The 24,157-nt window shown below is 41.9% G+C and overlaps 2 protein-coding genes across 4 annotated transcripts in view; one reads left to right on the top strand and one right to left on the bottom strand.

Moving 5' to 3' along the window:
- The window catches only part of shroom1 (shroom family member 1), a 34,134-nt gene extending 21,700 nt beyond the window's left edge, over positions 1 to 12,434 (top strand). For 2 of the 3 annotated variants that reach the window (XM_059352463.1, XM_059352462.1), the window contains 8 exons: positions 564 to 3,500; positions 3,582 to 3,768; positions 3,993 to 4,045; positions 4,591 to 5,235; positions 5,458 to 6,060; positions 6,547 to 6,652; positions 7,309 to 7,581; positions 9,779 to 12,434. In XM_059352463.1, the coding sequence (XP_059208446.1) occupies positions 784 to 3,500; positions 3,582 to 3,768; positions 3,993 to 4,045; positions 4,591 to 5,235; positions 5,458 to 6,060; positions 6,547 to 6,652; positions 7,309 to 7,581; positions 9,779 to 10,033 (4,839 nt within the window). In that variant the 5' untranslated portion in view covers positions 564 to 783 and the 3' untranslated portion in view covers positions 10,034 to 12,434. The remainder of the gene's footprint in view (positions 1 to 563; positions 3,501 to 3,581; positions 3,769 to 3,992; positions 4,046 to 4,590; positions 5,236 to 5,457; positions 6,061 to 6,546; positions 6,653 to 7,308; positions 7,582 to 9,778) is intronic. The other variant, XM_059352464.1, reaches the window with a different exon arrangement.
- An 8,415-nt stretch (positions 12,435 to 20,849) lies between these two features.
- Positions 20,850 to 23,949, bottom strand: LOC131987278 (ankyrin repeat domain-containing protein SOWAHA-like). The gene has a single exon (XM_059352475.1). The coding sequence runs from the start codon at positions 23,947 to 23,949 to the stop codon at positions 22,516 to 22,518; it is 1,434 nt and encodes a 477-aa protein (XP_059208458.1). The 3' UTR covers positions 20,850 to 22,515.
- Positions 23,950 to 24,157: the final 208 nt, after the last annotated feature.

Here is a 24,157-nt window from a genome sequence, read left to right as displayed (position 1 = left end):
GCATAAACAATCCTCTACTGGGGGAAAAAAATCAGTCAAGAGGTTTATGATTTGTCTTTACAACTTATAACAGGTGGAGCATAATTTCTCACAAGAGGAATTTGACCTAGAAATGCCAGGCAAAGATTTGCTGTTTTTTGGCATCTTAATAGTGAGCAAAAAGCACCCTGCTAAAAGTTGGTTTATCTGCAGGGTAGCTGATGGAGAATTTTCTTCCATGCATACAGCGTAAATAAAGTATGAAGGTGTTTTTCTTTCATGTGAGGGTGCAGCTGTGTGTGCCATTAAACCAGTCGACACGCCAAGTTGACAATCAGACACAAACAAGCGTGTTTGTGTGAAATTGTCATGCCGTTGCAAAGCAGTCACAACAGCGAAACAATGGGCCGTTCTGTGGAGACTACACTAAGTCACATGATTTACTGAGTATCAGCCACTATGTTTTTGCATTCATTAGCGGTCTGACAACACATGTTTCTGAACCATTTTATTCTTGAGCATGACTGGAGTCTAGATTTCAGGGTGATAACAAGTTTGTGTTGTGTTTGTGTTTTTTTCTCCAGGAGCTTCTCAGCAAACCATCTCAAGAGGATTTGAATAAGCAAAAAGGAGGCAGGAAAATGACCTAATTAATGACAAGCGTGACAGACAACCTGGCGCAAATGTGTTGGTGGTAATTTCCCCAGTTTCACCCACAAGGAAGCCACATGCATCAGCGCACATACACGGACGACACATTTGCAAACCCCGCCCTTCCCTTCCTGCCATCCGCCCCAGTCCTCCATGGATTCCTACAACTTCCACTTTGAGAGAATGAGCAACGTGGACCTGCATCCTCTGAGCCTGCCTGTCAGCCGGCTCTCCCCAGCCAAGTCCAACAGCAGCATCGCCGACCAACTCGCCCACCACCAACACGGCAAAGGAGACTCTGCCTACAGCTCCTTCTCCGGCGGGTCCACTGCCCCAGACTACCCCTCTCCCTTTCTCCCAGACGACCTACATTCCAGCTCCTTCAGCCACTATGCTGATCTTAAGTACGTGAAGTCCATTTACCATCCAACCCAGGTTCTGCAGTCCGACTCCAAGACCATGGACCAGCTCTATCGCTCTGTGGAAGCCATCTCACAGCAGTATCGTAACAATAACAGCACTGATGTTAATCACCTCAATGGCAACAACAGTTTCCATAATAACAATAAAGTGCTCTCGAAAAAAGAGGCGCCTGCGGTGACTCCATCCCAAAGTGCTTACCCTCCTGTCCGTCCTCCTCCAGTCCCAGCACGCCTGGATAGTTTCATAGCCACAAAAAACTTGGAAAACAGCCGGGTACACCATCAAGGCACCGAGTTTCAACCCCAACAGCCACAGGTTCAACAACAGCCCAGGCCCCACAATCGGCTGCATCCACAGCCCCATGGTGGGAATTCTCCAAAACCTGAGACAGCTAAACCGGATACAGGCAAATCAAGCTTCAATTCTGACCCAGTTTACTCCGTTTGGAGAGGACCTCAACAGCCACAGCCACAGGTCCAGCAGCCGCCAAGCTATCGTCTCCACCTACAGCCCCAAGATCAGCCCAGGGCACCGTTAAACCCAGAATACCTTTTCATCACGGACAACAAAGCCGCCACTGAGCAGCAGAAGTCAACAAACATCCTAAGCCGATCCCCTCCCAGAGGACCGAGCCAGCCCGAAAACCTGAAACCTAAATCGCCCTCAAGCAGCGGTGGATGTAATGGAGACCATCACAGCAAGCCCGGTGGTAGCGGTACCCATTTCGAGAGTCAGCGCAAAAGGTCGCACTCGGCCCATGATTGGCTTGGTTCAGAGCCAACCCGAGCTGCCAGCCCCTGGAATGCTGGTCAGAGTTTTATCAACAGCAGCATCCAGCATAAGGGTCAGTTCTACTTTGTCACAGGAGTGTGTAAGCTGTCGGAATCTGGCATGAGGACACACTCTCCATCTGTGTGTGGGTCTGAGGCTGGGAGTGAGAGCTCCACTGTGGTGGAGACGCACCGGCTAAGAGAAAAAGAAAGATGCCACAGCACAATGGATAATTTCTTTAGACCTCTCCAAGAGAGCTCTCGTTCTTCCAGTGGAGTGATTCCAGATGAGAGAGAGGCTTTCTCCTCCCAGAGCATGGACCTGTCCCCCAGAAACCAGGATCAGGAGAATCACAGAGTATCCCTTATCTCGACACAGTCCTCTCGAAGCTTTGACGCCTTAGAAGAAATCGACATGATGCAGAGTAGAGATATTGGCCGCCACACCGCCAGTAACCCTATATTCTACTGTGGACCTGACAGAAACGGCCCACCACATTCAACCAAACAAACAAAAGAGGCCACCTCACTGATAAACAATGAAAAGATCAACCACCACAAGAGAGAGGAGCAGGCAAAGAGAGGCAAACGGCAGCCCTTAGGGGATGTAGCCAGCGAGAGGATAAACAAAGAAACAACTCCGCTTCTGTACCACCTCACTGGAGCCAACAGGGCAGCATTACAGCCTAAAAAGGATGCTGATTTTATTATTAAAGGAAAAGAAGCATTCCCAAACAAAACAGGTCATGGAGAAATGGCTGTTAATGATAAGGAGAGACCTCCAAAAAGTGACACAAGCAAGAGCGACAGAGGGGAAGTTCTATCTGTTGCCTGTAACACCCTGGATGACTCGTTTAAAAAGTACTACAAAGAGAAGCTGAAGGACGCCCAGTCAAAAGTCCTAAGGGAGACGTCATTTAAAAGGAGAGACCTGCAGCTCTCATGGCCACATCGTATCAGGCAAAAACCTGAGCTGAGGCCGACAGTGATTCACACCTTCTCCTCATCACAGGACTCCGAGACTTCAACAGATACATTAACTCCCTCTGTGAACTCTGAGGAGACAGAGAAGGAGAGCATAAAGGAAGAAGTCAGGGAGAAGCAGGAGGAGATGGATAAAGACACTGAAAAGGAAAACGGGAGACCAGCGAATGTGGCCCAGCCCCAGGTAGCACGCATCGGAGGCAGAAAGCGTTTGACTCAAGAACAGAAGAAGATGTGCTACTCCGAACCAGAGAAACTCAACCAGCTTGGCAGCGCTCCTATTCACTCTTTATGCCGCTCCTTTGGCAACGAAAGTGAAAGCCTTGAATGTGAAGGAGAGGAACATGTGCAGCAAGGAGAGCTGGGGCTGGTGGCAGCACGGAGGAAGATGTTTGAGACAAGAGGCAGAGCCCTTTCAGCCTCTAGCGCTTCAAAGACAAACTTAAAACATCTGCAGCACAAGGCCCTTGTGGAGTACATGGAGCGTAAGACGGGTCAGAAAGTGGCCGAGCCACAGCAACCAGCGCCTCAGCTACCATCTCCATCCAGACAGAGGCATTCTCTGGGGGAGAAACCTTTCGACTGGGGTCCCAGGCCTTTATCAGCAAATAATGAAGGCAAAAATACCAAGAAGAAACTCCACAGACCCCACTCTGCAGGCCGCATCCTGGACTCCTCCACCAGCTCCATCAGGTATGAAAGAGAAGCAGAGCCAGAATGCAAGTTCTGTGGTACAGAACAAATCATTTAAGTACTTTTATTCTCACAAAACAGGTATGCCCAGTTCTTCTCAGCTCAGTCTTGTTCAGGCCAATACGCTGGCCAGTCGAATCAACCCAGATTTCGGGAGAGCCAAGGTCCATCTCAGGGGAAGTCTGCCTCTGTGGAGAGTCTCTTGGACCAGTCAGAACCACCGAGTTTCTTCAGGAACAGATCCACATCCACACCACATGCGTTTCAGGTAGACAATAAAAAAATATAACCCATATTACATTAAAGGCAGCGTCTGAATATGAAAGTTTCCTTTTTTAAGAAAAGCAAGAAGAAAGAAAACAAGATATTAATTATGTATTTCAATACATACATCATTTTGGATGCTTTGAATTTATATCAGAGTAATTTAAGTGTGTGCATTTTTTTGTGTAATTGATGTGTGGCCTTTTGCCTCTTCTTCTGGGTCTGCAGGCACTCGACTATGAGGAGGATCCATTACCAGTTAATACCATGGAAACCAGCAGGTATGTACCAGCACTGCAGAAAAATTAGGACATTTTTATTGTTTTTAGGTCAGGAGAGTATTAGGTCATTGAGTTTGTGCTGTGGCACAGACCATAAATCTCCCCGTGATTCTTTGTGGCACCAGAAAGTCAACACCCACCTGTTTCAGCAAACTAGCATTCCTTTTAAAAGATTTACGCATGAGCTGTAAAAGAAGAATCATTGACTCAACCATTTTAAGGAGCTGGTCTATTTCTCGAAAACTATAGGGATTTGTTGGAATATCACGTCATCATTGGCAGTATTTAAGATTTAAAAAAATTCCAAAGCCATTGTATGATTCATATGTTTTTGCTTTTAAAGGGACAGTTTGTTTTTTTTGAAGTAGGGTTGTATGAGTTACTTATCTATAGATAGGTGTATTATCTACAGCAGATGGCAGTTGGCATGTTTAGAAGCATGCAGGAATACTGATACTGAAGCTTAGCATTGTGGAAGGAGACAGTTGCAAAATGTATTTTAGTCAACAATCTTTACACATTTAAACACTGATTGTCAATGTCAGTCCCCAGACGACTGCCACTGAGGACTCCTTAATAATGGCAGCCTCTGAGGGCCGGCAGCGTGTCCGTGTGGTCGCACAGAGGGGGAAGTCCATGGAAGAGCTTGGGGCATCAAAGTTAACAAGACCATCAGCCTTGAGTAAAAGTTCTGAGCAACTAGATCAACTGTGGAGGGATTCTACCGGACCAGAAGGAACGGACCGAGACAAGAGGAGTGTTTCATTCTTCGCTGAAGTCAGAGAAGCTCAGGGGCAGGACCGGGGGAAGAAGAAACAAAATGTAACAGAGGAAATGGGAAAAGAACCAGAGGTTGCTGGTCAGAAGAACACTCAGGAGCAGACACAAAACCAAACCCAGAAAAAGTCTCTGTTGAAGCAGAACTCAGAACCAGGAGAGGATGGAACAAGGGGCTCAAGTAGATCCACCTCCCCGGCCTCCCGCTCCTGTTCCCGGGCCAGGGTTCACTCTGGACCCCCTGGTTCTCACAGCCCGGTCACAGATGACTTCAGATCCAGTAGACCGCCCAGCGAGACTTCATCTGAACCACCTTCCCCCAGATGCCTAGAAACAAGTGAGAAGGAGATCAAATCCACCTCATCCACCCCCACGCAGACAAAGCCTCCTTTTGAAAACAGGCCTAGCTCCAGGTAAGATTAGACCCTGTGTCAATGCAGCATCTGTGTCCTTTGTGAAATGATTTGACTAATTGAACATGCAGCTTTCTTTCACAACTTGTCTTCATTATCATCATTTAAATATATCTCCAGTCAGCTGACTACTCTAAAAAAACTCAAATAAGTTATGTTTTGATTCTGCAAATAAAATTTTGGCTAGATGTGTGTCTTAAACATAATATGGTTTATTTTCAGCAGAGCCAGGACTTCTCCATCTCTGACTGGATCAGAGAGAGAGCAGTCTGTGGATGAACCAAGCAACGATGCCCCGCAGCCTGAAGCCTGCCTGAACCATGAAGTGTCTCTGAGCTGCGGCGTCACCACAGATCCATCACTGTGGATTCTCCCTCCAGAGGAAGAGATCAAAGAGGAAGGCCAGGCTTCACCGCTGACAGACAACGTTTTTGACGAGTCCACCAGCTCGGCCCCTCCAGCGCAGACAAGTGAAACCTCTGTGTCTCCCTGCACCTCCGTCTCTGACACAGACATCAGTCAGCAGGTGGAGGAGGAGGAAACTCCAGAAGCGGAAGATGAGAAGTCGGGCGAAAACCAGGAGATGGAGGAGAGAGGGACACCGGAGGGAGAGACGGAGAGCCTGAAAAGGCCTGCTGAGAGACCTCAGTGGGAGGAGCTGGTAGAAGTGGTGGTCAGGGCCGACCAATCACTGGCCAGAGTGTTCTACCCACTGGCCAATCGTAAGACGGCACTGATGCTGATGGAGCAGCTGCTGTCAGAGGACACGCTGCTTATGGAGGAGCACTATAAGAAGAAACAGGAGCAGAAAGGAGCTGCAGAAAGGTAAATGTCACAGTCCTTGAACACAACACTGAAATATTAAACCAATGCTGGTGATCAGAAATAATCTCCCACCAGAGCATGAGACACACCTGAGACTGTCTATCCTCTCAGGACAATGATGTATATATACAGCTGTGGAGATGGAAAATAATATTCCATCACATATTAAAAACTGTTCCAAGTTAATTAGGATTCCTGGTTTAATGTTTCACTATGAAACGTGATACTGGTTTTAAAGGCTCCACCAGTGCTGTGTTACCTTTTGTTGCATCACATGCACAGACACACCTGGCTATCTGCCTACTGCTGTACATGCACTCACATTCCTGCTTGTGTAAGCACAGTTCAGATCTGTGGAGAAAGTGCAGTTGCATTTCAGAGTTTTGTAAAAGGAAAATAAGAGCATACTGCATGTAAAGACCCAATATGTGCACATAGGCAGGGTGCAAGAAAACTAGCTTGACTTAAACATGTTTCTTTTTCTAGTGCTGAAACGGTCGAGGGGGCCGAACCAACTCTGTGTCCTGCTCCTGACAGCCTTAGATCTCAGTGTCCAGACCTGCCGAGCAAAGCTGACATCACTGAGAAAAAGGTAATAATTCATTTATGCAAAATAACATGCATATTTAAACCATTTTAAACAATTCTCATGACAGAGATGTGCAAGTGATCTTTCACAGTCAAGGCAGAAATAAACCATTAAATATATGCCTCGACAGAACAAAATGAGATGTATGTGTAGCCAAAAATGTATAACTTCAATAACAACAAGACAAAATGTCTTTGTTGCATGTACTTCGAAAAAGTACAAGAAGAAAGACAAGACAGCAGAACAAACATGACTTACTCCACACTTGAAACTGTTGTGTCTTTCTGTTTTTCTTTTTAATGCACAAAGTCTGTGATGATTTCTTATTGATACCATCTGGATGTTATTTGGCCTTAAGTGGACTTTTTCCAGACTGAGATAGTTGTGTGTCTTCTATCACATGATGTACTGTCTGCCTCTTATCATTATCTCCCACTTGCCTAATGTTTGGCTTAGCAGATAGCCTCCCCCTCCTGCTGACTGCCTCGTAATACAGTTTGTCTTTATTCTATGACAGTGAATAAGAAATCATTTTTTTCTCAGTATTAAAGCATATTAAAGTATTTTCCTCCACATTTGCCATTTGGCTCTGTTTCACCATCTCCTCTGCTCTGTAGCATCACGGCCTAAAATCTCACCTCCTCTGCTTGAATTAACAGCGTCTGTTAGCATCTTATATCGAGGAGCGCCTGCGTTCGCTGGAAGAGACGCGTGACGTCCTGCAGATAGAGATTCAGGAGAACGTGGCCCACGGGGAGGCCCTGGAGGTGCTGGTCCAGGAGCGCTGTCAGCCCGTGGAGCTGGAGAGGTACAACCTGTTCATAGGAGACCTTGAGAGGGTGGTCAACCTGCTGCTGTGCCTCTCTGCACGACTGGCCAGGGTGCAGAACGCCCTGAGCACCGTGGACCAACACACAGATGCTGAGGAGAAGGTGAGGAACCAAAATATTTGGGGTTTTCCCCATTTCTTTAGGGAACAGTGGGTTCATATCAATTAAGGTTTTGAGGGTTTGCCATGAGAGATTTTCTCTCATATCTTCCAGGCAATCTTTTTGTTAATTACTGTGCCGTGATTAACAGCTTGCAAAAATTTGCCGTGCATGAGTCATTCATTAATTTATTGCTTTATTTATTTACCTGTCAAAGTGGCACAATTGTCTGATGCTAACACACTTGCAAGCAGGGAGTGTTTTAAAAACTCTTGTTGGTGTATTCAATGACCCTCACAAATTCAAGTTTCCTGCAAGTAAAGAAATAAATAAAAAAATAATGCAACAAAATTCACATAGGCCTTTTTACAACATCCATTTTTGGCTTTTAGGTGGGCTGTGTTTTAAGCACATTCATTTTGAATATATTATATATATATATTTCCATTGATTAGGTGTGAATGCAATCTAAAAGTCACACTATAAATCTCTTTGCAAAATTGTATGATTTAAATGTGTCCATGCTGCTTGTTTCTGTGTGTTCCTCTGAGGAGAGAGTGCTAATATTGTGAGGCTGATTTCTGGGGTTAAAGGTTAACTAAGTCAGTGAAATAAGATTAGATACAAATCTACTAATGTACTGTAAATGTACCAAGCTGTGCTCCATGTATTTACACTCACATCTGTCCACCCGAGGTTGTTTGCACAAACACATTAATATATGCAAGTTAAAGCATACGGTGAGTGTTTATGTTATGTAATCGTGCAGATGCCATGATTTACTGCAGCTCATTTAGAGATCCTGTAGAAAAAGACGGCCGTAAGTGTTAGAAGTGTGTGGCTGCTCCCATGCCCTCAGCTATACTCCCGTTCTGTTTACTTTAGAACAGCAAACACATGCCACTTGGGGAAATGTTTAAGGGCGACTTTAATGGAGTCAAGCTTTCTCACTGTGAGGAATTCCAAAAATGTCGTTCTGTGTTTAATTGCCTTCCTTTAGCTTATCTGTGTTTGAGCAGGATTTGATGTACTGCAATTTGACAGGTCTGCCCCTTTTGGTGCGGTATATTAAGAAATAATGATTTAAATTCCATCATGCTGCATGTGAATAGGCTACAATTCATGAAAAAATATGTTTATTATCACATTGGTCTTTAATTCATGAGTTGTGTCACAGGACCTGACTTGAGCTCTGTGCCTTGCTTTGTTTTCCCTCTGAATATCCTGTTTCATTATGCATCCCGGTATTTACTGCATCAATTTATGTTTGCATGGATGCATTAGATTTCTTGATTTATCCCTGAAAGGGCTCTTTGTCAGGTTGTCCATCTGTAAAAGCCCAGCTGAACGTGCTGCATACTGAGGGCTTGTTAGAGGCTCATTTGTTTTCTTGCTGTTATCAGCAACACTGGTATTTACACTGACTCACCGAAACTCCAGCCCGGTTTCGATGACATTTGTATCTACCCTGCCCTCTGTTGACATAAGGCAACACTGCACCTCCTGCCCTGTGGTTGTTTGAAGCATAATCATACAACGTGCACAGCTCTCTACTACATCTAACAACATATTAGCTTTCAATTCAAACAAAATTATAAGCCAAATTATCACACTTGTGGTAAAAAATCTTTTGAACATGATTAATTTTCCAACAGGGGTCCTCTTAAATTCTGTATGAGTTTGTCCACAGCAGGATATTTACTTTTGCATTTTATATTATGAGCATACATTTAAAACCAGAATAAGATTAAACTAAACTTTTAATATAATTTTTAAAAAAATGCAATTTTTTAAATAATATATAAATATATTCATTTAAATAACATAATTTAAAAAAAATCATAATAATTTAGATCAACTATGTTCTTACAGTGGTGCACTTCCACAACCTACTGAAAATAAATGTAATGTCATCCTTGAAAGTTTTGGAAAAGTCATGAAATTTAGCTGTGTGTAAGGAAAGTGTTAAAGTAATCTCACATTCATAAACTTCCACATAATATTAAGTATTAGTACATTTATTTTCTGTAGCTGTACATATAACTTTGTGCCTCTAATATGCGTCAATCTGTGATATTTTACAATTTATATCATGTATGTTTCTTCATTTTTCCCAAATTTGTAATTGAAAAATAAAATGTTCACAGCTCTAACATCGAGTATGATTCATGCTTTTAACCCTCTCTGTCTCTGCACTCAGCAATCTCTGGACAGTCGCCACCGTCTGCTGTGCAAACAGAGGGAGGACGCCAAAGATCTGAAGGATAACCTGGACCGGAGAGAGAACCTGGTCTCCACCTTCCTGTCGCGTCAGCTGTCCGCCGAGCAGCTGCAGGACTACCGGCGCTTCGTGCAGACCAAGGCCTCGCTGCTCATCCGGCAGAAGGACCTGGAGGAGAAGCAGAGGCTGGGAGAGGAGCAGCTGGAGGCGCTTTCAAGCAGCCTCAATCTGTGAAGGGAGGAGCAAGGAACGCACAGATTCCTCCTTTCTTTTTCTTGACTTGCCTTGAAGGAGGATGGAAGTTTTGGCTGTACTTTTCACATGAATTATAAGTGGTCCAGCTGATATCCCCCACCCTTTTCACCCTCTCATGACTTCCTTTAGTCATTTAAAAGTTTGACAGGGAGCCCATCATGCCTCCTGCTGCTCTTCTCTTATTTTAAATAGGCTGCACATGAGATAAGTAACAAGGACTGTTGAGACTGAAGCCTTTGTACAGAGGGTGCCCAGTACCCAATCTCCGCCCATTGTCAGCCTGCACAGTGTGCAGCGTGCACCTGAAGGCTTTTCCCAACATGTCGCACATGTTTCCGTTGACTTTGAACAGAGGACTGAGCTGTTATTTTTTTTTCTGTGTGCCTTGATGTTGCTGTGTAACATTTCTCCATTAGAGCTGCTGTGTGGAAACTTTGCGTCCCCCCGTTAGCCATTCAGCAACTGTCCTTCACTTATTTTCAAGATTGTAGTGCTACAGCCCTGTATCTGCACCTGTGGAAACCTATTATAAGCTTTAAGATTGTATTCTGACCTTTGAGGCTTCAGTGAAAAAGTGTAGCCCGAGAGGGGGCGGCGCTAAACTGTATCATGTCAGTTAAATGTGTCATAGATGTCGTAGATTTAATCTTTTTTGTAAATGTTCTTATTTTTAAATGTGTTTCAAATTAAGGCACTAAAAACCAAAAAGGGTGAATGAAAAAAAAAGCACTTTGTAATGATACATAAATGCACATTTCTTCAAATCAGATTCAAGTAATTTCAAGTGAAAGCCTTACTCCATCCATTCAAACAACATTCTTTTATTTGTTTTGTCATGATTTCTTTTTTTTAAAGGTACACAAGCACAGCCAGCAATATTAAGGATTGTGTACAAATACTTTTCCAGCTAATTTCATACTTAATGTTATTAGGTCTTGATGATTTCATGCTGGAACAGCTCCTCATAAGGAGGTGCTTAATCTCTTTAAAGCAGATTATAAGTAAGCAACAATTAGTATTTTCTCCCTTTGTCCCTATGTCGCAAAAGTGACACGTGATACTTGAAATACCTTTTTTTTTAAAGAAGAAAGTCCACAATCTTCACTTCAGGTGTCTTAAACTAATTTTCTATTCTCTACCTCCACTGTGTAGCCCCTTTTAGACATATGTAACCTATATTTAAATGTACACAGTAGTTTGAAAGCTCTTCTTGTTAGTACTGAAATAGAACACACTGTTGAATCAAATCCCCCTCATTTTTAAGGAATTTCCCATTTTAACATTAATATTTGTGATTTGTTTTTATAGTTGTATTAATTTCTTCTTACTGAAACCAGACACATCTGAGTTAAAGAATGACGTGAACGTTTGTGCTACGTCAGAATATGTGCAGTGTGTGTGTGTGTGTGTGTGCGCGTGTGTGTGTGTGTTTGCTTGAAATCATGAATGTCTTAAATTCATGTGTGTAGAGATTAGCTGTTGAACAGAAAGACAGAACTCCTATTGGTGTTCGGTGTTCCTATGTAAGTGGTAAAATGATCAAAATGTTATCGTCCCTCAGGAAATAATACCTGTTGGCTGTACTGAAAAAAACTGATCCAGTGTATGGATTATGTATATGATATTTATGTAATTATGACCACAAAAGAGGAAGAGCATCATTTTCAGCCTCTACCCATGAAAAAACATTTACTCGCTAACTCACAATGTCAAAAAATGAACAGGAAACTCTTAACGTTGAAAGATATTTTCAGTTTCTTTTGCTAAGCAGCTTCTCCAACCCCCCCGCCACCTCCCCTAAAACATTTCTCTGGAGATTTACAACCCTGTCCATTTCAGTTTGCTAAACAAATGTATGTTTGTTTTGGCCTTTGTGCTGACGCAGGGCTGAAGGGTTAGAAAGACTCTCATGTTGTTCCTCGCAGCCTGCTGGAATTCCTCAAGTATGCAACATTTTGGAGAAAGAAAGACTGCGGGGGAGAAAGTGAAGAAAGCGCTCCCACAGAGGAGGAGGAGGAGCCGCACATGGATAAAAACACATCATTTTAATTCTTGTTACACATGCATACTCACAAACTTCCTGAGTCATTTCTTCTTTCTGTCATTCAATCAAAGCAGTGTTTTTTGAAGTAGGATTTTATTTGTTTAGTTTGTTTCGAACATTGGAAGTTTTTCACAGAATCTGTTTTAAAGCCAAGAAGAAAAAGACATATTTCAGTGAGTCCTGGTTGGTGGGATGGCAGCACGGACATTTCTAAATAACTTTTTTTCTGCTCTATTTCACACCGGTTTTCTGTTAAGAGTTTGAGTTGTTTTTTTGTGCCTGCTTGGAGTTGTAAATTCCACCATGTTTGTAATATTGTGAATAAATTAAGCTCTCCCTCTCCTTCTAGTGCATCACATCTCTGCTTCTTTCCGTAAGAGGGAACTTCTCCTAAATCAAAAGCATTTTGCCAAAACTAGGAGCCGTTAGCTGATGCAAATGCAAATTATGCAACTGGACAAGAACCAACAATTGATTCTGGTGCTTAGATCTACAAATATTGGCAACATGAATTTTTTATTAAAATAGTTCTGTGCCTCGACTTGAGTATTCAAGCTGTGAATATTTTGTCACATTTCTTCTCATAAACTTGTTAAATAAGCCTGTTAGTAAGTAGTGAGGTAGTAGTTAAGACTTTCCTTGATTGGTTGCTCCTCTCAGAGCTCGTCTCTGCCCTCTGCAGCCACATCAATGCACTGCTGCGTTCACAGTCCAAAAGGTTACTGCCACTGAACTAGCAGGAAGAACACTGGTGCAAACAGCTTCCTTATTGGTCCATAAAGGTTTTGTGTAGCGGATGATCCGGGTATTTCAGGATGGCCTCAAACATTTTGACAGGTCATCTCTCCACCACCTCCTTCAGTGTGTCCAACTTGGCTCCAACCACAGAACCAGCTCTTTAGACCAGTCTGTCCAACCTCCTTCATCTCAGTGTCTGATTGCCTCCCCAGCAGACTGCAGCATAAAACAACACACTACCACCACAGACTGATAAAACATCTGCAGCATCTTACTACAGATGTCTGAGATCTGAGCTTCCTTAAGAAAAAGAGGCGGCTCTGCTACTTTTTGTAGAGAGCGTCTGTGTTTAGGGAACCAGTCCAACTTTTTATCCAGGTATACACCTAGATACTATCTATAGTATATGTATAGTATGGAAGCTTCGTCATCTTTGGTGGGGGAGACCAAACATTTACAAGCAGGGATTAAATCTCTCCTTTACTGTATTATACAGACAGACTGGAGACGTTAGAAATGCTGGGTTTCTGTAAAGTGTAACTACATGGAGCGCAAGCATCTTAAAACAAGTTGAAATAATGTAAGAAAATGATTCCCACCAGCTGGGTTGTATTTTCCACTGGTTTTAAAGGAGTAGTTGGACATTAGCTTAGCTCATCATAAAAACCAGAAACGGATAGCTGGCAGCTAGCTGGCTCTATGCAAATAAAATAAAACCCGCCTATCAGCACCTCACTAAAATTGTAGTTTGTGGTTAGTTATTTCTGGTTTGATGATTAAACAAAAAAATATATAAAATGTTTAATTAGTAAGCTTTAGAGGTGCTGTAGGCAGATTTTGTAACCTTTGAACAGAACCAGGCTAGCCGTGCCGGTCTTTATGCTAACTAAGCTAACCAGCTGCTGCATGGAGTATCAGGAAAATGAAAGTTAAAAGGAATACTTTTGGCAATATATATATATATATATATATATATATATATATATATATATATATATATATATATATATATATATATATATATATATATATATATATATAATTATTAGACCACCATTGGTTTTTTTCAATTTCTTGTTCATTTTAATGCCTGGTACAACTAAAGGTACATTTGTTTGGACAAATATAATGATAACAACAAAAAATAGCTCATAAGAGTTTAATTTAAGAGCTGACATCTAACCATAATTTTGGTTTAAAAAAAAACCAGTAGTCTAGACATTTTTTTCCATGACTGTGTGTATATATATGTGTGTGTGTGTGTGTGTGTGTGTGTGTGTTTGTGTGTGTGTGTTGAGGCGGATATATTTACAGCAGTCTATCTTCTCTCATCTCCTTTATGCCTCTTTGCTCTAATCTGTTCAGCCTCACAGTGGAATGCCGTCAAGTTTGTTTCTCAGCGATAATGATTATTAAAAGAATGGACTGAGGACAAAAAAAAGGAATTCAAGTTGGCAAGTGGCAGATGAATCAGTGAGAGACACCAGACAGCACTTAGTGTACTTCACCAAGTTAAAAAAAACACTTTGAATGAGATTCCCACTGAGGGCAGCAGGGAAATAAAACACAACTCAGGGAATCATTAACAAGTAAGATCTTTGTCAGACACTAATTGCATGGTAATTAGGTTTTTTTGTTTGTTTTTTTACAAAGACAGGATAAGTGATGGAGCTTTTTGTGGTGTTTGTGGTGCTGCAGATGACAAACAGGAGGGAACAGGATGGTCTGAATTCTGCAGTAGTGCTGTTACAGTGCGGGATAATGAGGAGCTTTGCTGCTGATAATCACCGACTGTGTCTCAACAGTGACGCAGGGAAACAGAAATTGGTCGATGAAACATTGCACTCCAGCTGGGAAGCAACATCTGCGCCATGAAGGGGCTCAAAGTGGGTTTTTAATGCTCATGTGACAAAAAAACTGTTAAATTGACTTGATTTATGAGGTTTGTCGACCACACTGATGACTCAGTGATCACCACCAGGTGCTCAGGTTAGTGGCTCTGAACTCTGAACTCTCCACCCTCAGGAATGTGAGCACACCTTCAGACTGCTCCTCTAACCTCTGGCCGTCATTACACAGCTCAGTTGTTCTGTGCTGGTTTTATATCACCATGATTCATTGCTTCCTCGTAAGCTAACGTAACATAACATAAGGCCCGTTCATAACCTGACACCCACACGGCATAATAGTTTACTATGAAAACGCATTACACACAATTCATTATATTTCTAGCTACAGTTCATGACAAGTAATAATTAAAAGTAATTTATGTAGAGCTTTCTTGAAGAAAACATGGTTAACAGGCCTAATTTATGTGTGTTGTTAATTTTACTTTACAAATACAGAGATGACAGATTTACACTGGAGTTTGTCCAGTACTTAAGTAGCACAACAAGACAAGTTAAATAACATCCTGATCAACGTCAGCAGATGTTAATTAAAAAAATAGATGACTTGATGGCCTTTTAAAGGCATAGTTCAACATTTTGTGAAATAACCTTATAGTGAGTGGTGCTGATCTTCTGATCGAACCAAAAAAGCAAATTTAAAAGTAAAAATTAAAACTATTCCTTTTTGATCTCCATTTATCTGATACTTTTATTGTGGCAGTGGCATATTTGTTTTTTCACAGAATATGCTCTAAGTAAATGGAAATGGACTGCACTTGAGTATCGCTTTTCTAGTTTTAGCGACCACTCAAAGCACTTTAACACTATAGACAGCGTTCATTCACCTATTCACACACACATTCATACTGGTGGCTGAGATTACCCTACATGGTGCCACCTCGACCATCAAGAATTCATTCATACACCAATAAATGCAGCATCAGGAGCACTTTGGGGTTCACTATCTTGCCCAAGGATACTTCAACATGTTGGCTGCCGTGGTCAGGGATCAAACCACGACCTTTCCGATCAGTGAATGACTGCTCTATCAACTGAGTCCCATCCGCCCTCTAAGTAACTACTCCTTAGTAGTTTAAAGGAATATTTCACCCTCAGTATTTTATTCTGTTGTATCTTTTTTTATGACTTAGGGGTGCATTAATGACGAGCTAACCTGGCCTACAGCCCCAGGGCCTCCACCACGGGGATCCTCTAAAAATTGAGAATAATTATGTAGGCTAATGAACACTCGATCATAACGCCCATGACGCTGCAATACAGTGACATCTGGTGGTAAAAGTGATGGGGATGTTGTGACGCTGAGAGGCCTCCTCCCCTCCTCCCATATCTTACATGTTGATACAAGGTAACAAAATCACACCAAATATATCCAACACGCAGCTTAGTAGACGGCACACTAATAGTTAGCGACAATGAATCGTTCACACCCAAGTGGCGCTCAGAAAAGGAAGAGAATCAAACAAAATAAATTATTTTCCGAGTCCTTGCCTAAGGTCAAAGACTTTTTCAGCTGTATTATAGACGATGGTTATTCATGCATACCGTCAAGGTGAACGGAGAATCCAAAAACTGAAAAAACTCTTGATAAATATACTCACATAGACTTGCAGTGTGTCTGTGTAAACAAGAGACAGTGGTGATAAAAGTTTAAATAATACTTGATACTTTGCCACCATTTACCTCAATTAATCAAGAATTTTCTCTGTTTTCAGATTCTTCTTTCACATTGGAGGCATGCTAGAAAAAAAACCCAGTTTTCTTCAAGAATGCAAGGTAACAGAGGGTGAGTAATTGATATAGACACAGGCTTTTTAAGTTTTCCTTGAAAACATTTTACCAAAGTGGACTGTGAGAATTTGTCTGAAAACAAAATTATTCCAACTTTATGGCTGAATGAAGGTAATTAAATTGCATCTCCTGTATCACATTAGTGCATCAACACTCATAATTGGACTAATTTCACCACTCACACTTCCATATTCTCATTTTAACATCCGCTTTACTGCACAAACAGTTCCCCTTTATAATGTCATTTAACACTGTAGTATTTCTGCTTCTCTTATTTAAAGATCTGCGTGCTCTCTCCACCACTGGGTCTTGATCCTGACCTTGTCATGGCCTTTCTCTTCACAACAGCAGCAGCAGCAGGAAAGAACATTTGCTTAATAAAACCCAGAGGCTCTGAGATGAAACATCATCTTGACGTAAAGACAATGTGAGCTGCTGGGGAAGTGACATCACCAGACACGAAAGAAACACAAGGAGACGACTCGGGGCGGGGACAAGACGAGCAGTCTGAGAATGTGGTTGACTACAGGACACGTACCATTTCTCAACACTGCTTCTTCTTTAACCCATAAGAACCCATGGTGACACCCGTGTAACAAACACTTTAAATCTTCTAGAATCTCACATATTCAGCTTTATGCTTCACATTAACTCATTAAATCCCTAAGAAACACATACTCAACACCCTGGTGTGGTGGTCATGTGACTTCACCAAAATGTGGCTGTGACTGGGAACAAAAATGTGAAAAAGTAGCTCATTTCAAAGAGCTCATTTTTTGTTATGAGGCTGAGTTTAAACCCATTTAACAACTCTAATCCGTTAATAGTTAGGGCCCGAGCAGGCAACGACCTCATACACACACACACAAGAGGCACATATCATACATCATTCAACTTAAGACAGTGGGAGTTAAGAAATGGCAAGATAAATAAAAAAATTAAGAATAATAAAATTAAGTTAAAAATTCTTAAAAGTTCTTACAGGTCCAGACTATACTTAGATATTGATGTGAACTAAAATATGAATAGCAAAAAAAAAAGAAGACAGAAAAATAAACAAAATAAAACAGCAAAATAAAATAAAACTTGTTTAGGCTGCAAAAACGTAGATAAAGGTTAAAATGTACATATAGAAATAGGAAATCAATACATAAAAGCAACAATAAATAAACACCTGTGCAAAACATAGCAGGAACAAAACTGTTTTTGTGTCTTTTTGTTCTACACCTAGTGATTGTAAACCTACACCCAGAGGGGAGGAGCTGAAACTCTGTGTGCAATGGATGGGAACTGTCATTTAAAATTGAACCAGTAATGCGCTGTAATTGTTTTGTGTACAAGGTCTCCACGTTGAGCTGTGGCTCACCAATCAGTCTGCTAGACCACTTTACTATTTCGTTGGAGTTTTTATTTTTCAATGAGAGGTTGTGGTGTGTGCTTTACAGGGGCCAGTCTATACCACTCCTATGAATTTCACTTTCATTTCAAGTGTTATAGTGTGGCCACGGTACCAAATATGAAATTAGACTGCCACCACAGTGCCACCTAGGGGCCGATCAATAAAACCTTAAAGGGGTACCCTCAGGAGGGCATTGACAATAATTGTACCAAGTTTTGTATACTAGTGCACAAACTATCCCTTTAATCCTCATACAGTGTCTGAAGGAGGACTCTTAACTGATATGTATAAGTTAGAAGAGGCAGGTAGCAATGGTGGAAAGTAACTATGTACATTTACTCAAGTACTGGACTTAAAGTACAATTTGGAGGTACTTTTATGTACATTTTATGTAGCTTTATACTTCTACTCCACTACATTTTGAGGCATATATTGTACTTTTTACTCCTCTACATTTAGTTGACAGCTTAAGTTACTTTACAGGTCAAGATTTAATTTTTTTAAATTTTTTAAATTTATTTATTTTTATTATTTATTTATTTTTTATTTTTATTTTTTAATACATTTTTTAAAATTAATTAATTCATTTATTATTTTTATTTTTTTAATTATTTTTTTTAATTATTTTTCCCCTGTGCTTCTGCGCATGCGCGGGTTTTCGACGCTTCTGCGCATGTGCGGCTCCGTGGCGCTTCTGCGCATGTGCGGCCCCGTGGCGCTTCTGCGCATGTGCGGCCCCGTGGCTCTTCTGCGCATGTGCGGCCCCGTGGCGCTACTGCGCATGTGCGGCCCCGTGGCGCTTCTGCGCATGTGCGGCCCGGTGGCTCTTCTGCGCATGTGCGGCCCTGTGGCGCTTCTGCGCATGTGCGGCCCCGTGGCGCTTCTGCGCATGTGCGGCCCAGTGGCTCTTCTGCGCATGTGCGGCCCCGTGGCTCTTCTGCGCATGTGCGGCCCCGTGGCGCTTCTGCGCATGTGCGGCCCCGTGGCGCTTCTGCGCATGTGCGGCCCCGTGGCGCTTCTGCGCATGTGCGGCCTCGTGGCTCTTCTGCGCATGTGCGGTCCCGTGGCGCTTCTGCGCATGCGCTAAAAGTCCGCACATGCGTAGAAGCGCTCAAAGGCTGCGCATGCGCAGAAGAGCCACGAGGCCGCACATGCGCAGAAGCGCCACGGGGCCGCACATGCGCAGAAGCGCCACGGGAAAATAAAGGGAAAAAATAATTAAAAAATAATTTAAAAAATAATTTAAAAAATAATTTAAAAAATAATAAAAAAATAAAATAAATTAAAAAAAATAATAAATAAATAATAAAATAAAAAAACGAAAAAAATAAAAATAAAAAAATTCAAAAAGATTAAAAAAAAAAAAAAAATAAACAAAAAAACCCAAACATTTTAAATCTTGACCTGAAAAGTAACTTAAGCTGTCAACTAAATGTAGAGGAGTAAAAAGTACAATATATGCCTCAAAATGTAGTGGAGTAGAAATATAAAGTACCTACATAAAAGTACCTCAAAATTGTACTTTAAGTCCAGTACTTGAGTAAATGTACATAGTTACTTTCCACCATTGCTACCTGCCTCTTCTAACTTATACATATCAGTTAAGAGTCCTCCTTCAGACACTGTATGAGGATTAAAGGGAGAGTTTGTGCATTATTATACAAAACTTGGTACAATTATTGTCAATGCCCTCCTGAGGATAACCCTTTAAGGTTTTATTGATCGGCCCCTAGGTGGCACTGTGATGGCAGTTTAATTTCATATTTGGTACCGTGGCCACACTATAACACTTAAGGCAATGAAATTCATAGGGGTGGTATAGACTGGCCCCTGTAACGCACACACCCCGACGGCAGCATGCCCCGACACGCGTGTACTGCGAGGGCCCGTTCAGTACTGCTTGCAGTCCTAGTTTGTCCTGTATTGCATTTAAATTGTTCTGACCATATTTCATAAACAAATTAAAGTCACAATTTTGATATATGTTATGGAGATGCAAACAAAAAAGTGAATGGTTATTTGTTTTAATAAATTATTAATTTATTATTTTGTTTCTTCAAAACCGGAAAAATCTGAAAAATAATTTATTGTTAAACAGCACTATTAATGTCACATTTCTGATAAATGTTGAGGAGATGCAGAGAAAAAGGCAAATCTGTGTCTCTTTAAGCAGAAAATGTGTCTAGTTTTTTTTTAATTTTAAAATAAGAAATATTATAAACATAAATACCATAAACGCCCAATGTAAATGTAATGTCACATCACAGATCTTTGACATTTAGGGGTAGTATTTTTTTTTTTTTTAAACATCAGAAATGTGTTCTATGTGATCCACTTATAGAATACACCCTTTAAGGATAACTGGGTCTGGGTTCTTATGGGTTAAGGTTCTTCTATCCGCCAAACAAGCTGCAACTAAACACACAATCTTAACCCCATATTTATTCCTCTCTTGTCAACCACGACCAGGCCCCCGTGACAGACAGGAAACAAGGTGGCATTAACACACACTTTGAGCCACCCACATGCACACACACACACTCATTCCCAGTCAGCTGAATCACAGCTGTCTCAACAAGCAGCACGATGGATCCGAGCCACATTTCAGGGAAGTTGTGGCACGTACGGGGACCGTAATGATTTATGGAGCACCTGCTCTTAATTAAACATTTTTTAGTTAAAAAATATTTTGTAATCCAGTGTTTGCCTTCTTCCAGGGAATTCAGTGGGATGTTTGCTTCTCCAAAATGATTCATAGTGTTTAATAATTAATCTGCGATAAAGTGAAGCGGTGAAGAGGAAGTCCTCTAAATCCTCCTCAGAGGCACAGATTTTTAGTTTTATTTATTAATTTATTTAGTTGCTTCTGGTTGTTTGATTCACCCATAAATCAGCACAAACTCATTTTTAGTTTGGGCATGTTTGCCTCTGGAAATTGAGATGATGACCACTCTATTACTCAGGTTCATCTCAGTTATGAAACACACAAGTCCAGTCTTGATCTGTCTGCTACTTCAGTAACAGGATTTATTTGTCATAGATTGATTTCCTGTTTCATTCTTTTTGATCAAAAAGACACATTTTTTCTTCTCTTTCCAGTCAGATTAACCTTTTTTTACTTGCATCACAGCAGCCCCATTTAAGACATCACAAAATTTCACAAAACATCAACACATATGTTTGTGCTATTAAGCTCCATATTATTTAAATTTAGGACTTAGTGGCCCACAAGAGAGTGCAGTCTAACCTGATCAACATGGGGAACCATGTACCTTTCATTTGATGGTAACAATTTGTCAATCAATTTAAGTTACGGAGGCAAACAAACAGTTATTTTGTTCTTTATACTATGGAGAGCAGTTCAATGCCAATAAATGACATTATATGGAACTTTTCAGCTGATGGAAGTGCTTGGTGCAGTTTTGTAACTGATATGCTACAGCAGATGAAAATGACTTAAAAAAACAGGAATTCATAACAATCAGTATTTAAACATAAAATAAACATTATTTCTGGTATTTAGCTAAACTCAGTCTAAATGTCTGACTTTGAGCCTCTCCAGAAAGCCAGACTGAAGATACAGATGACGCCTTTGGGTGCCCACAGACGGTGAGTAATAAGACAACTCACTAGACCCGCTGGCATGTTTTCTGAATCATGTTGTATTTACACCTGTAAACTCTACCTTGAAATTCAACAAATGCAGCTAACATCATTAGGATGGATTACTGGATAAGTCTAATGGGAACAGGCCCAGGGGCCCAAAGTCCACCTGTACTTTACTGACCAGGAAGAGACTCAAAATGACTACAGAGAGGCAAACAAATAAAAGAGACCACAAAAAGTCTAAACAACTTAAAGGGGCAAAACCACCACAAAGAGACACAACATGAGTATGATGAGACACAAAGCATCTACAAAGAGAGACAAAACAATAACACAAAGACAAAAAACTACAAAGAGAGACAAAACAATAACACAAAGACAAAAAACTACAAAGACAGACAAAACAATAACACAAAAACAAAAAAAACTACAAAGAGAGACAAAACAATAACACAAAGACAAAAAACTACAAAGAGAGACAAAATAATAACACAAAGACAAAGAAAACATTACAAAACAAGGTAACACAAAATTTCTAAAAGGAGACAAAAAAACAACAAAAACAGACACAACAGGACTACAAAGATACACAAAATGACCCCAAAGAGACACAAAACAAGAATAAATAGACAAAAAAACAGAGGCTAAACAACGATTGAGTCAGTGTGTCTTTCTTGTTTGCAGGAGAGGTATGTGGGGCTTTTGCATGTCTGTGCCCAGGGGCCCCTTGTCTCATGATCCACCCATGAACATCTAAAAATAAAACTTTGTCTCGAAGTCAGAATAAATCAACCAGCTCCTGAATGTGTCCCCCAAATGACATCATCAATTCTTGAATCTCAAAGTCTTGATGCTGATAAGAACGTAATCTCTTACATATAAACATAATAGGAGTCATTGATTTATTTGTTCCTTGTCAGTCAGACTGCCTGATTGTTGGCACACTGTTCCTCATGAATACAAGACAACAAAGAGTTCACATAAAAGCATCTGACACCACTCTCTGTCTAAAGCTGCTGTCTTCTCGCTCCTCGCTGGGGTCATCACTCAGGGAGAAAAATGTTGGCCTCTGCTTGTACTTCTTCTTGTGGCCCGTCACGTGGGGCTGGAAGAGACGGCTAATTGAATGCAGGCCCTTGGAGAGATCTGGAAACAGCTCCGGCTCTTCTTTCTCAGGCAGGACTCTGTCCTGAGTCTCCCGGGCTTTAGGCTCACCCAGCAGCTCTCTCAACGTGGCAGAAATGCCTTTGTGCAGGTAGTGGTACGCCTTCTTGCCACAGTTATCCCTGATGCTTGGGTCGGCCCCGTGCTCCCCCACCAACATGGCCATGATGTAATCCTGGTCGTGCAAGGCGGCAATGTGCAAAGGAGTGTACCCGCCGTGTGTTTTTGCATTAATGTCAATGTCAACCCCTCCTTGCCTGGATAGGTCAATAATCTTCAGCAGCATGTCACTGTTGCCACATTTGGCTGCCCAGTGCAGAGCTGTGAACCCCGACATGAAGTCCCTCTTCTCTGCCAGCTGGTTGTCTCTCAGCAGCAGTCCGTAAACTTGGCCCCAGTGCCCGGCGGCACACTTGACCAGCCATTCATGCTCCGACTGCTCCAGTGGAACCGAGGAGGGGGCTCTGGTCTCAGTGGGCTCCTCTGACGCCTTGTTGCTTTTCACTGACCTCCTCAGCTGAGGTGAGCTGATGCTGCTGCCCGCCTCCACTGACGGGGGCCTTCTCTTGTTCCTGAAAGAGTCCAGTTTTGGGCTTTCAGGAGCATCATCTGGGTCCGCTTTCAGTTTGCGGATCTCCACCTTGGTGGTGCTGGGTGGCATCCTCAGAGGTAAGGCGTAAGGTTTGCTCTGGATGCAGCTGGGCTCACTTGCTGCACCCCTTTTTGAACAGTTATTTCCATTTGTGTCCTGACTTTGAACCTCAAAACTCAGCATTCTTTTCACTTTTACATCCTTATATTTGCTTCTTCGCAGCGCCATCTGTATAGGAGAAAGTAATTCTGTAGGATTTTCATTACTTTCAACAGTTTCCTGTTCCTGATCAGGCTCAGAAACAGCTGATCTGTCCCCTCCTGCATGCTCACAGCTTCCAGTCTCCTCAGTCCGCGCAGGTGGGCGCTGCTGCTCACCTGCCACCGGGATCTCTTTATTTTCACTCTCCGCAGCCTTGGCAGCGTCCAGCAAATGCTGATATACTTTTCTGAGGACAACGTAGCGGACACCGTCGATCTCTTTGACGAAGGCGACATTATTGACAAAAGTCTTGAACAGCTCTCTGTTCCGCTCTTTCTCTGCGGGATCGTCGCATTCTAAAGAACCTTTGAACTTACCCACCAAGTCGGATTTCTTCACTTTGCCCCCCTCCGCTATCAGCAGAAACAGGACGGATTCTTGCGTTAAAACCATTATTCAAACTTTCGGCTTCACGCGGATTAAAGCTGAGTAATGTATCTCCAGGAGACGCGTTGTGTTGCTGTTACCTTTGTCCTGGTGACAGCAGTCTACAGCAGCCTCACCTGGCCGCTCGCTGCTCTCCTCCCTACCTGGACGACTCTTTCCGGGAAAACGCAGACGTGGACACAATTTGAATAATGTATGCATGTTTTTTTCCCTA

The sequence above is a fragment of the Centropristis striata genome, chromosome 15 (genome assembly GCF_030273125.1).
Source record: "Centropristis striata isolate RG_2023a ecotype Rhode Island chromosome 15, C.striata_1.0, whole genome shotgun sequence".
NCBI classification, from domain to species: Eukaryota; Metazoa; Chordata; class Actinopteri; order Perciformes; family Serranidae; genus Centropristis; species Centropristis striata.
This window is presented reverse-complemented; position numbering and strand designations above follow the sequence as displayed.

Coding starts and splice junctions, on each gene's coding strand:
- LOC131987278 (XM_059352475.1), bottom strand. CDS start 23,949: ATGGTTTTAACGCAAGAATCCGTCCTGTTTCTGCTGATAGCGGAGGGG.